The sequence below is a fragment of the Rhamphochromis longiceps genome, linkage group LG18 (genome assembly GCF_057381845.1).
Source record: "Rhamphochromis longiceps isolate RC_006_pf linkage group LG18, R_longiceps_female_GT1.1, whole genome shotgun sequence".
NCBI lineage: Eukaryota > Metazoa > Chordata > Actinopteri > Cichliformes > Cichlidae > Rhamphochromis > Rhamphochromis longiceps.
Genome location: NC_140574.1, coordinates 32,474,886 through 32,485,974, shown reverse-complemented (window position 1 = coordinate 32,485,974; position 11,089 = coordinate 32,474,886). Strand labels below are relative to the sequence as shown.

At 39.4% G+C, this 11,089-nt stretch overlaps 1 protein-coding gene across 2 annotated transcripts in view; it reads right to left on the bottom strand.

Annotated features, from left to right (window-relative positions):
* The window catches only part of LOC146648694 (kinesin-associated protein 3-like), a 20,883-nt gene extending 10,705 nt beyond the window's left edge, over nt 1-10,178 (bottom strand). Inside the window, exons 1-14 of one of the 2 annotated variants that reach the window (XM_085388587.1) lie at nt 10,027-10,178; nt 8,931-9,062; nt 8,499-8,656; nt 8,138-8,199; nt 7,826-7,967; nt 4,091-4,190; nt 3,881-4,005; nt 3,656-3,754; nt 3,330-3,508; nt 2,621-2,783; nt 1,555-1,655; nt 1,365-1,473; nt 1,147-1,259; nt 754-919 (exon numbers count right to left, since the gene is read on the bottom strand). In XM_085388587.1, coding sequence (XP_085244713.1) covers nt 754-919; nt 1,147-1,259; nt 1,365-1,473; nt 1,555-1,655; nt 2,621-2,783; nt 3,330-3,508; nt 3,656-3,754; nt 3,881-4,005; nt 4,091-4,190; nt 7,826-7,967; nt 8,138-8,199; nt 8,499-8,656; nt 8,931-9,062; nt 10,027-10,067 — 1,690 coding nt within the window. In that variant the 5' untranslated portion in view covers nt 10,068-10,178. The remainder of the gene's footprint in view (nt 1-753; nt 920-1,146; nt 1,260-1,364; nt 1,474-1,554; nt 1,656-2,620; nt 2,784-3,329; nt 3,509-3,655; nt 3,755-3,880; nt 4,006-4,090; nt 4,191-7,825; nt 7,968-8,137; nt 8,200-8,498; nt 8,657-8,930; nt 9,063-10,026) is intronic. The other variant, XM_085388588.1, reaches the window with a different exon arrangement.
* Between the last annotated feature and the right edge of the window lie 911 nt (nt 10,179-11,089).

The window sequence follows — 11,089 nt, the reverse complement described above, 5'->3', positions numbered from 1 at the left end:
CTTTTATTAGATATTTAAGGTTGAAACAATAATTAGTTGAAATATTAATAAATAAGAAATAAATAGTAATTCATGTTTCGTTGATTAGATTTATATGTTTAAATGTGTTATTTGTGCTAATTGTGCAATTAGATAGGAACCTTTTCTAAAGTTCCGTCTGTTGTTGCTAAGAGGGCATTTTTTTGGCTGTCACACTCAGCAAGCTAATTAAGAGAAGAGCCACGAGGTTTGCACATCTACAGAAAGTTATAAAAGAGTTGGATCTCCCCACAATGTAAAGATGAAAGTTTTATTCCCTTTGAGTGAGGCCAATGAGGTAAATGTTTTATTTTGTTTCTTATCGTTGTATGTAAATACGCGAGTGTTGCGTGATATTCCAGTGCAATTACCGCAGTGAGAGCTGTAATGTGTACTTTATTGATCCTTTTTTTGGAATGTTTCGTCATATATAATGCTTAAGAATATTCATCTAAGTTTGTATTTCTTTTTAGTTCTGACGGCATTGTATCGGCTGTGGTTGGACATCATTACATGTTAAGACATGTCGAAGAATCCTCCTGTCTGAAATAAATGTCAGTTAAAACGCAAAGAACAAGTTGAGCTTTATTAAGACTCGAGGGGAGTAACAGTTAGTTTTTTCTGTGAAAAGAACTATGGCCAAACCATAGCAAGTTTCCTAGTACTCTCTGTCCCAACAAGTGCACAAATTCCACTATATTAAAAGAGATGAAATGAAAAATTATGTGAAGGCACCTGGTTTAAGTCTGTCTTTAAGGTAAGGTACTAGATTATACTCCTTCAGCACCAACTCCCAGTCCAGGTCAGGGATGGTGAGGTTGGCTAGAGTCCCCAGACACTCCAGAACCCAATCCTCTTCTTCCTCTTCTTTAATCTCCGCTGCCAGGTCACCAACATAGTCCTGACAAAGCAAGAAGAGAATTTACACAATTAAAAACAAACAATCAAAAAACAAAACAAACAAACAAACAAAAAACAAAAACACCCCACCTCAACCATCCTGAAAACAAGGCTGATGTTTAGGTCAATACTGATCACAGCAATTTCCGTACACAATGATTATTAAATAATGACTGATAATAATGATAATTTTAGTTTGTAACGTTTTCTTTATTGCATATAACTCACTATGAACAGTGATTTGATTTGGCCATCATGTTGTGAGATGTTTCTGATCATCTTCATGAGGAGGCAGTCTTTCATCTTCAGAGCTCTTTTCATAAGCATCTTCAATCCATCTCCTAGGAATGGAGAGACACTCAGAATAATCTCTTCCAAAAGCCATACAGACATCTGGTACCTGTGATGGTGAGGCAATGGTCTAACTTGTGCAAAAAGTAAAATACCTTCACACATGAGTTGTGCATTCTTCTTGTTTGCAGCCAGGTTGATGCAGATGGAGATGAGCTCAGTTTCAATTTCCTCCTCACCATGCTCGTACAGCATTTGCATTAGCTACACACAAACACACAAAATTGTACCTAAGACTTTAGAACTCAGGCACTATGAGTGTTCAGCTCAGTGTACATTTTGTACCTGTGGTATGCAGTCAGTATAAACAAACATGCCCTTGAACCGGTCATCCATGCTGATGTGGTACAGGATACGCATTGCCATCTGTCTGTTGTTCTCATCCCCTGAAAACACACACAATAACGATGATACCATTACCATGTTACAGTTTTGCATAAAATGCCAAGGGTTCACAACAGCTACACTGCAAGGCTATTAACTATAAAAGCAAAACGCAGAGATAAATGCATTTCCCAAATCTGGGATATATAAAGAGCATCTTTCATCTGGTGCTAAGCTAGTGCAAGATTTAAACCAAGGTTTTTGTGTTCATTAAAGAAGTTCCCTAACTGAATTAAGTGGCAAGAAGTTGACTGAAGAGGCAGTTGAATCCAAAGAATCTCAAATATACAGTAGCTTTAAAAGCAGGCTGTAAACAGGACACAGTTTGAAGTAGGTGAGTTTAACCCTTTATTTTAAAGCTACCTGTGGCTTTTTTTCTAGTTTGGTTGTCATTAATTTAGTTTTAAATTCCATTCCAATTATTCCTTTCTTTGTTCTACTCAAACAACAAGTGAATCTCTGTACCCTACTAATTCATTCCAACTTGTCAGAATTGCTTGAACTGAACTTTCTTTGGTCAACAGCAGATTCCTGCAGTCACCCGTAGTTTGAAGACGCAACTTGTCTGCACACACCTACCATTTACTCGCAAAGCTGCAGTGAAAGGTGGAAAAGGTGCAACCAAAAAGGGAAAAACAGAGATCATTTGATGGACTGAATGGAGACTGAACAGAGATCTCCCTGTGCGGGCAACAATCTCCGTTTATCGTTTGGGTTGCATTTTTCAGTTTGATCACAGCTGAAGAGGAGATTTTCAACATAAGCATGAAGTGCTTTTATAACACCAGGAGAATGTGAACAATTTTTATTCAGGATGTAACAATCCACAGTGATGATTGTGTGTCGACTTATCAGCAATACTTAAAAAGCTGTAAGCTACACGTTTGTTCCCAGCAGTCACTTTGCTAAAAGTACTGTGAATGGATCGCTATGTGCTGCATGCTATTAAACTAGCGTGCATCATTACCTAACAGGACAGTGAGTTTAGGTAACAGGCCAACTTCTACCATCTTGGCTCTAAGTCCAGAGTCAAAGGAGAGGTTGAGCAGCAAACGTAGAGTCAAGTTTAATAAGTCTTCATGTTTACAGGGAACCAGGCGAGCCAACTGCTCCACTGTATCCACCTCAGCCTACAAATCAGAGACAAACACAGATTATAGCAAATCTAATGATGGTAAATTCAGCAGAAAATAATTTATGCCACCGACAAGAGCTGAATGAACATCAAGGGCATCACAATAAACGAAAAAAGACAAATTCAGAAATCCAAAGCAAGGATTACTATTATTCTACTGTTTACCTACTTTCCAATATTAGAAGCTAATAGCTACATATTATGTGGAGCTTGTCAATAAGACACTACCATTTACAGCCCCCTCCCCAAAAAAAAAACCAACCTAACCTCTGCACTACAGAAGACTTACAATACTGGAAGACAACTGACTTACAGAATATTTCCCCACAATCATTACCAGAGGAAGAAGGAATAACAATGCAAAAACAATGCAAACCGGGTCCCCCCCCCCTATTTTTAAACAAAGGATGTAGAATAAAAATAAATGAAGTTGACTTGGTTAACAACAGATCTCTGTAACATAAAAATGATCATCAGGACTGTTTCTCCTATGCTCCTGGCAAGCGTTATCGAATCTGAAAGTCTTGTTTCTACCACCCACCATGTCATTCTTATTCTCAAGAAAGATGGAGAGTTTTTTAAGGAAAGAAACCACCAGGACAAGCAGCTCCTCATCATCACGTTCAAGAACTTTGACCAACAAGCCAACAATGTTTTTATTCCTCATCTTCAGTTCTGTCCTCGTATCCTCAGCAAGGTTCAGCAAGAGGTAAAGAGACACTAAGAACCAGAGAAAAACAGGCCAGCAGAAGTGAGGAGGAGAAACAGAAAATTAGAGATGATATAGTAATTTCAGTTACATCTGATCAACAAAAGTTCTGAATGAGGAGATTAAAAAAAAAAACAAAAAACAAAAACAAAGCCTACCTCTGAGCAGCTGTTCCTGCTTAGCCAAAAGGCCATGGTATTTTCTGAGAGCCTTGTCCTGGTCTCGTCTCAGGGAGCCATTCTCTGGTGCAGACTCACGTGCGCAAAAGAACATTAAGGAAAACATTATTTTTGCTGACTTAATGAGTACATTCTCATTAAGTCAGCAAAACTATAAAGGGAGAGAGCAGAAAAGTAAGCAAAAAACACCAATAAAAAGGATATAGGCCTTGTTTTTCTTGCGTAGCTCCTCACGCCATGCGTCGTATCTCTTCAATTCATGTTCGACCACACTCATACACAGGGCGCCTATTTTATAATGACTCACCACCCCGTGAAACTGGGAGAAACTGGAGGAGGAAAGGTAAGAGGATTAAACACAACAGTAAGAATAAATGTGATGGAAGTGAGCTGCTATGTAAGTGTGTGTGTTACCTGGAGAAGCAGAAGAATATATAAATGATGATGGTGGCTAGGTCTACACTCTGCTTCCAATCCTCCCTTAGTACTCTGGCCAAAGCACCAAGAGCTGTCTCTATTAGGAAAGACAAGGGAAGTTTTCACATCATAAGTACAGCAGATAACGGCACAATAATATATTGTGATATAACATGTGCCATCTAACAAATTTTCAGTTAGAAAAAGATACTTGGGGCAATAGAGAACCTATTGAGCCCATTTCCAGGAGCAGATTTTTGGTCTTTGAGTCTTAAAGTAGCTTTACATGTTTCGCAGTTCAAAATCCTTAATCCTTAGTCATATAGTCTGTGTAGCCCATAACTTTATTTTCTGTCTCATATTTGCCGTTTTATGGGGTGCCTGTTAGCTCAGTGCGTTGAGCGGACGACCACATGCCATGCGGCTGAGAGCAGCTAGCCTGCGCCCACTTACAGTTTATCGTGGAATATCTAGGACAGACATTTCATTAAAATCCTGAATTGATTTTAAATATAAATTTATTTTGCCCGAAACGCCAGAATCTCAGGTTAAACCTTACAAGATTTCAACAACCACCAAAGAGCTAAAACAGTAAATGGGAGCAGGTACACGGATTCTGCACAAAGACGTAAACACAAAGCGTGGACCCGCCGACGCATCACAATCAGTGAGATGTCGCCTTTCTCACCCAGCGGCACAGACACAGACACGGTCAGGGCTGAAAGCAGACAGCTCACTGATTCTGATGTTTCAGTGGGTCCATGCTTTGTGTTTACGTCCTTTTTGCACTAGAGTCTGAAGCTGCAGGTTTTATTTCTCTCCAAACAGAGAGACATATCTGTACCAGCCACTGGTACAGATGTGTGGACGACACCTGGGTCAAAATCAAGACACAAGAAGTGGAATCCTTCACTGCGCACATTAACGCTGTGGATAAAAACATCAAGTTCGCCAGGGAAGACACAAGGGACAACTGTTTGCCTTTCCTGGACTGCGCCGTGCACATTGAAGAGAACGGCAAACTCAACATCGAAGTTTACCGGAAGCCCACACACACGGACCAGTACCTCCTCTTTGACTCCCATCACCCTTTGGAACACAAACTTGGAGTAATTAGGACCCTACACCACCGGGCAGAACATGTTCCCTCTAAGCCTGAAGGAAAAAAGAAGGAACACACACATGTAAAGGAAGCACTCAAAACGTGCGGCTATCCTAAATGGGCGTTCTTAAAGTCAGCAAAGAGGCACAGAAAAGAAGACCAGACACCAGCGAGGGAGGATAAGAAGGACAGATGCAACAACATTGTCATCTCCTATGTAGCCGGTGTATCAGAGAAACTCAGGAGAGTTTTCTCCAAGCATGACATCCCAGTGTATTTCAGACCCAGCAACACGCTCAGACAGGAACTGGTTCACCCAAAAGACAAAACGCCAAAACACAAACTTAACAATGTGGTGTATGCTGTACAGTGCAGCGAGGAATGCTCAGACCTCTACATTGGAGAGACCAAACAGCCACTTCCCAAGCGCATGGCACAACACAGAAGAGCCACCTCCACAGGACAAGACTCAGCAGTCCATCTGCATCTTAAGGATAAAGGACACTCTTTCGAGGATGCCAATGTTCACATTTTGGACAGAGAGGACAGATGGTTTGAAAGAGGAGTGAAAGAAGCCATCTATGTCCACTGTGAGCGACCATCTTTGAACAGAGGCGGGGGTTTACGACACCAACTGTCTGCCATCTATAATCCAGTTTTGAGATCCCTTCCCAGACGCCTTAACGCCCACTCACATCCTGGGCCATCTGACCTCAGGAATTCGCATGTTAGATAAGGTGGGGCCAGGTTTCACAATGAACACACCCAAAACTGATGTTTTGATTGGGACCCACACCCAGTTTCACACCTTGGCTCAGGCGATTAGAGGATCATCAGGGGGTCCTTTTGTCCCTCTGTGGGGGGTTACTCCCACTAGGTTTATATCTGGGACTCTCCACCATTTGACCTTAGAACTGAAGAAGCTTCTCGGATGAGAGGTGAAACGTCTTCAAGCAACTTAAAGAAGTCCAGACGCTTTTCTTTGCAAGCTCCTTTGACTACGATGACCTGGATGACTGAGAACCTTCACAGACATCTCCAAACAATATTGACTGAACCAGCAGCAAAAGAAGATCCAAACTACGCTTCACATAAACATCGTCATGAATTCCCTCTTACTTTACTGCATTATTCGCTCGCTTATTAGCCACCAGTCTGCAGAATATTTTTAAGGCCATCTGCTATAAAATCCCAGGCCAGGAAAATCGCCTTCATGTTTTTCTGTTTTATCCTCAGTTACTTTGACACAAAGGCATCTTCTGTGATGCTTACGCGTTCGATAAAGTCTCGAAAGTGTCAGCTTTCTTTTTACAAAAATAAAAACATGGATATGTACTGATACGTGATCAGAATTATAATATTTGAATCAAATCGAATCGATTTGGGACCTTGTGAATTGGAATCGAATAGATTCTAGAAATCAGTGACGATACCCAGACCTATTCCTGATGGTTAGGGACAAACGCAACTGCGTGGCAGGATGCTGTAAATGGACTAAACTTCAGTCAGGAAAACAACTGAGATAATCCATCCACAATACGAGGTTAGTCATTAATATACTGCTGCATGGCATAAAGCTTTAAAATGAACAGTGGTAATAAAAACCGAGAGTAGCTGAAGGTGATCACTGCCTTTTTTAGGGGCTTTTTCAGATTAAATAGAACAAGATACAAAACATTAAAACATGTTAAAAACACAACAGCCTTGATAAACGCAGAGTAGTTTTGACCCAGAAGTAGAGTTCATATGTCATCACTTAAAAATTGGATATCCCACCTGCTGTGAATGTTTTAATGCAGTACAGTTGTTATTATTATCATCACTTGTCACATCCTGTTTATGACAGTTAAAATTAATAACATTGATATAAGAAACTGAGCCAATTTTGCCATACCTGGTGCACGGGGAAAATTATCAATATGCTTTTTGTGACATTTTTGTTTGGTGGTGTTCTGTGTGATTTTCCTAATGTGAAATAAGTGCCATGGCTCCAAAAGGTTGGGAAACACAGGTTTAGAGTGACCCACTCTTTCACTAATGTTTGTAAAGCAGACTGCATGGCTAGGTGTTCGATTTTATACACTTGTGGCAATGAGAATGAAAACACCTGAATTCAAAAGGGTAGCCCAATACTTTAGTCCACACAATATATCTAGCATCAAATACCATCATAACACAGATGTCAAAATGGAAGTATTCTAACAATAACCCAAAGAGACAACCTTCGAGTCGATACTGAGCACTGGTTAGGTTCAGTTATTTTGTAGTGCAGGAAAAAATGGAAAAATATGCTAAGAACTTGCTACTGCTCTGGAGAAAATGACAATTATATAGAGCACAAGTAAAGCATGCTGCCTTTAATTATTAGACAATTAGAGAATCAAATGTTCTTTCTGTATGCAGAAAAATATAGCTAAATAAAAATCAATCAAAAAAGGTAGTAAACAACGATGAGCTCTCAGGGTGCGTTTGTACCAATGATGTTACACTAACTTCATTAAATGGTTTGAGTCAAACCATATAAAATAGTTTTAAGAGATGACACACTTAAACTATCCAGGAATGTCAGGAAACTGCTGTAGGTACGACTCTGTTAACCATCAGAATTAAGATGGAGAATAAAAGTGTACCATTGTGCAGTAGCTCCTCCAGGTTATCAGGGTTACGGGCAAGCTGCAGGATGAGAGCTGAGCCTCTGATCTTCTCTGGAATCCCTTCATAGAGCAGTTCAATATACTCATCCACTCTAGTTATACTGGCCTCCTCATTTAACTACAAACACAAACAAACACACAAAGTTGTTGACTGATAACAAATGCATTCTTTCACCAGCCAAACTATTTAAACAACACATTTGAGCAACTTCGGGTTGTTGCTTTAATGAAGACAGAACATGTGCTTACTGCTGTGTGAGATCAAACTACAGTGGAACAAATGGTTACCTCTATGCCTTCAAATGGTGTCAATTCTTTGGGCTTGACTGTTCTTTTTCCTTTTTTTTCCACTGGTGACAAAACACACACATACATAAACAGCCAAAACAAAGCACATCAGCATTAATTCCAAACTTGAAACTTTAATTGCATTAGTTTACATTTTCTTTTATTAGCATCACAGTGCATACTTTAGGTCTGCCATTACACAACCTCCTTACATGTCTTAATATTTCTAGAATGTTTACAGTACATGCTGGACTAACAAGCTGCCAATCTACATGTGGGACTGAAGTTAGCCAAAGTTGGAATTGGACAGTAAAGATTTTGGGCTCCAGAGCACAGGTGCAATGACGGTGGTATGACTAACCGTTGCTCTCCACCGGGGATGATTTTCTGTTCTGCAAGTAGTACAGGAGCTGCTCCACCTGGGGCAGACGGGAAGCAGGGATCATCTTACACTCCTCCAGCACTTTCTTTGCCAAAGCTCCCACATCTGTACTAGGAGAAAGACTTTTCATGCGGATACTGGAGCATGAAAAAAAGAGCAGAAGAGAAAGCAGAAGCTAGCAGGTTTCATTAAATTCAAAATAAATATACTGATTGTAAAACTGTGGCCCAATAGCCTTTTTTTTCTGGCATAAATAACACATTTTTTTTTACTTTTTTTAATCCTTTCCACAGGCAGAATAGTCCTCTTTTCACACACCTAATGCAAAAGACACTGTCATGATGTCACCCACTAGTTTGTTTGTGAGGTCCTGTTGTGATGTAAAACCTAAAGACAGATGCGCTTACTTACATTTTTTGTCCCTCCTTGCGTTCTCCAAGCATATGTCCTCCACTCTCTCCAAGGATAGATGCCTCCACCTCATAGTGGACTACAAGGGCCTTCTGTGTGGGATGGACGTCCAAACCGCCCACAGTCACTTTGCTTTGAGCGATCAAGAACAGGCAGTACAAAATACAGTAAAGACATAAAACTCCAGTTATTTAATTTACATCATACCATATAATAACTGCATCGGACGCAAATCAGCTAGCAAGTTAATTTCACAACAAAATGACTTTAAATTTTACTACAGAAAATAGGTCGTTAATTGCCAAGCCAGTAAAATATCCGCCGCCCATAACAATAACACATAGGAAGACACGCCCAGACAATAGCATAATATTACTAACCGGCTAACAATAAAACACGATTCCACAGAGAGTTAAAGCATGACAAACACGAGCTAAACTCGGTGCAAATCCCTGATTGCAAATAAATTCAACACTACGTGCAATTAGCTAGCGATTATCCACCACAGTTTAGCACGGAAGCTTGCTAGCTATGTTAGCTCCAATTCAGATTTCCAATCCCCCTTCCTTCAGGTAGGGAAGGTTAAAAAATGTTTCCTTTTATTGGCGGATTTATAAGTCAGTGGAAAACGTAAAATCAGTCGTTATTTGTTTATAAGTTGTCATGCACAGTAGGCTCCTTTTAGAAATAATTGGGTAACTGTGCTAACGAAGGGGATGTGAATACAACCATGAAGGCTGATTTAAATGGTGAGAGATTTTAAGTGACCTTTCTGTCAACTGCATGTACGCCAAACTGACCGTTGTCGTTATTTATTTAAAACATAAACAATTATATGCTCGCATTCTGCACCGAGCAAGAAAACAGGAAATTTCCCAAATTGGAAAGGTAATTAAACATCGCACTATATAGAGAAATGCCATGGATCAGGGCAAGCTAATTAGCAAGAATTTCAATTTAAAAAACGCTTCCTCTTATCTTCTAAGTGTTGGTTAGACGTTCACAGTAAAGCTAACGTGATAGTATGGACACCATATATTACTTAAATTGGTGACCATATCTAGCAAACACATTACTCTTAGAATAATAAACTCACGTTATGACTGACCGTTTGAGATAACGTGCATCATCCTGCATCTTCCTCAGATTTAAACTTCAATATTTTTAATGAACGTAACAGTAGTGATGTGTCGAAGTGTGTCGGGTAATCTCGGGGGTGTTTTTGTGAAGCGCGTATCGAGGCTTGCTTTGATTACGTATGCAGTGACGTTCGTACCACGTGACTGTATCAGTAACTGGTAGTGATGGGAATTACGGATCTTTTTAGAGAACCGTATCTTTCGGCTCGACTCACTAAAAAGAGTCGTCTCTTTCGGCTCCCAACCGGATCTTCAGATTGTTTTGTTGCTTTAACTCTTTAAGACCTACTACAGAACCAAGTCTGCCAGAGCTTATATTATATTTTTACATGCTGTAGTGCCATTTTTGGGAGCATTTCAAGTTGCTATACATCAATACAACGATTATAGCCCAAATTTTAATAATATGTATGCATTAAGTGCATAGTAATTACATAAATTGTCACAAAGTGCAATAAACTATAAAAAAATTGAAAATCTTTTTGTTTTTTTAACATATATTTCTAGTTAGAGAAATTTAAGAGGCTTGTCCCTCAAAACTGTAAATACAAAAAAGTTGTACAAAATAGTTTCCCACCACAGGAAATTTATTTTGAGTGTCTTCATAGTTTTATTTTTGAAATACACCAATTTGTATATACTGCAGGAAAAACGAAAATAAATATTATAATGCAAATTTGCAAAAAAAAAAACAGCATATGCATCAAAATTAACTATTTTCAGCGGTTCAATTTGACTTCTAAGCATCCCAGAAACGACACAGAAAGTCATAAAGTCAAACATAACTTTTAAAAACACCACTATAGGCTTACAAGGCACTGATGGTAAAAAAAACTACATTTCCGCGAAAATGACGTCACTTCCGGTTTCGGGCAGGTAATGGCGGACATGTGATAGTTCGCGCTGACATCTATTCCAACGTACTTTAAATAACACTTTCAAAATTAATTGGGCTAAACATTTTCTTAAAAACCCTACCTCTATCTGGAACTTTATACCATATCATATTTTCTCTCGTTT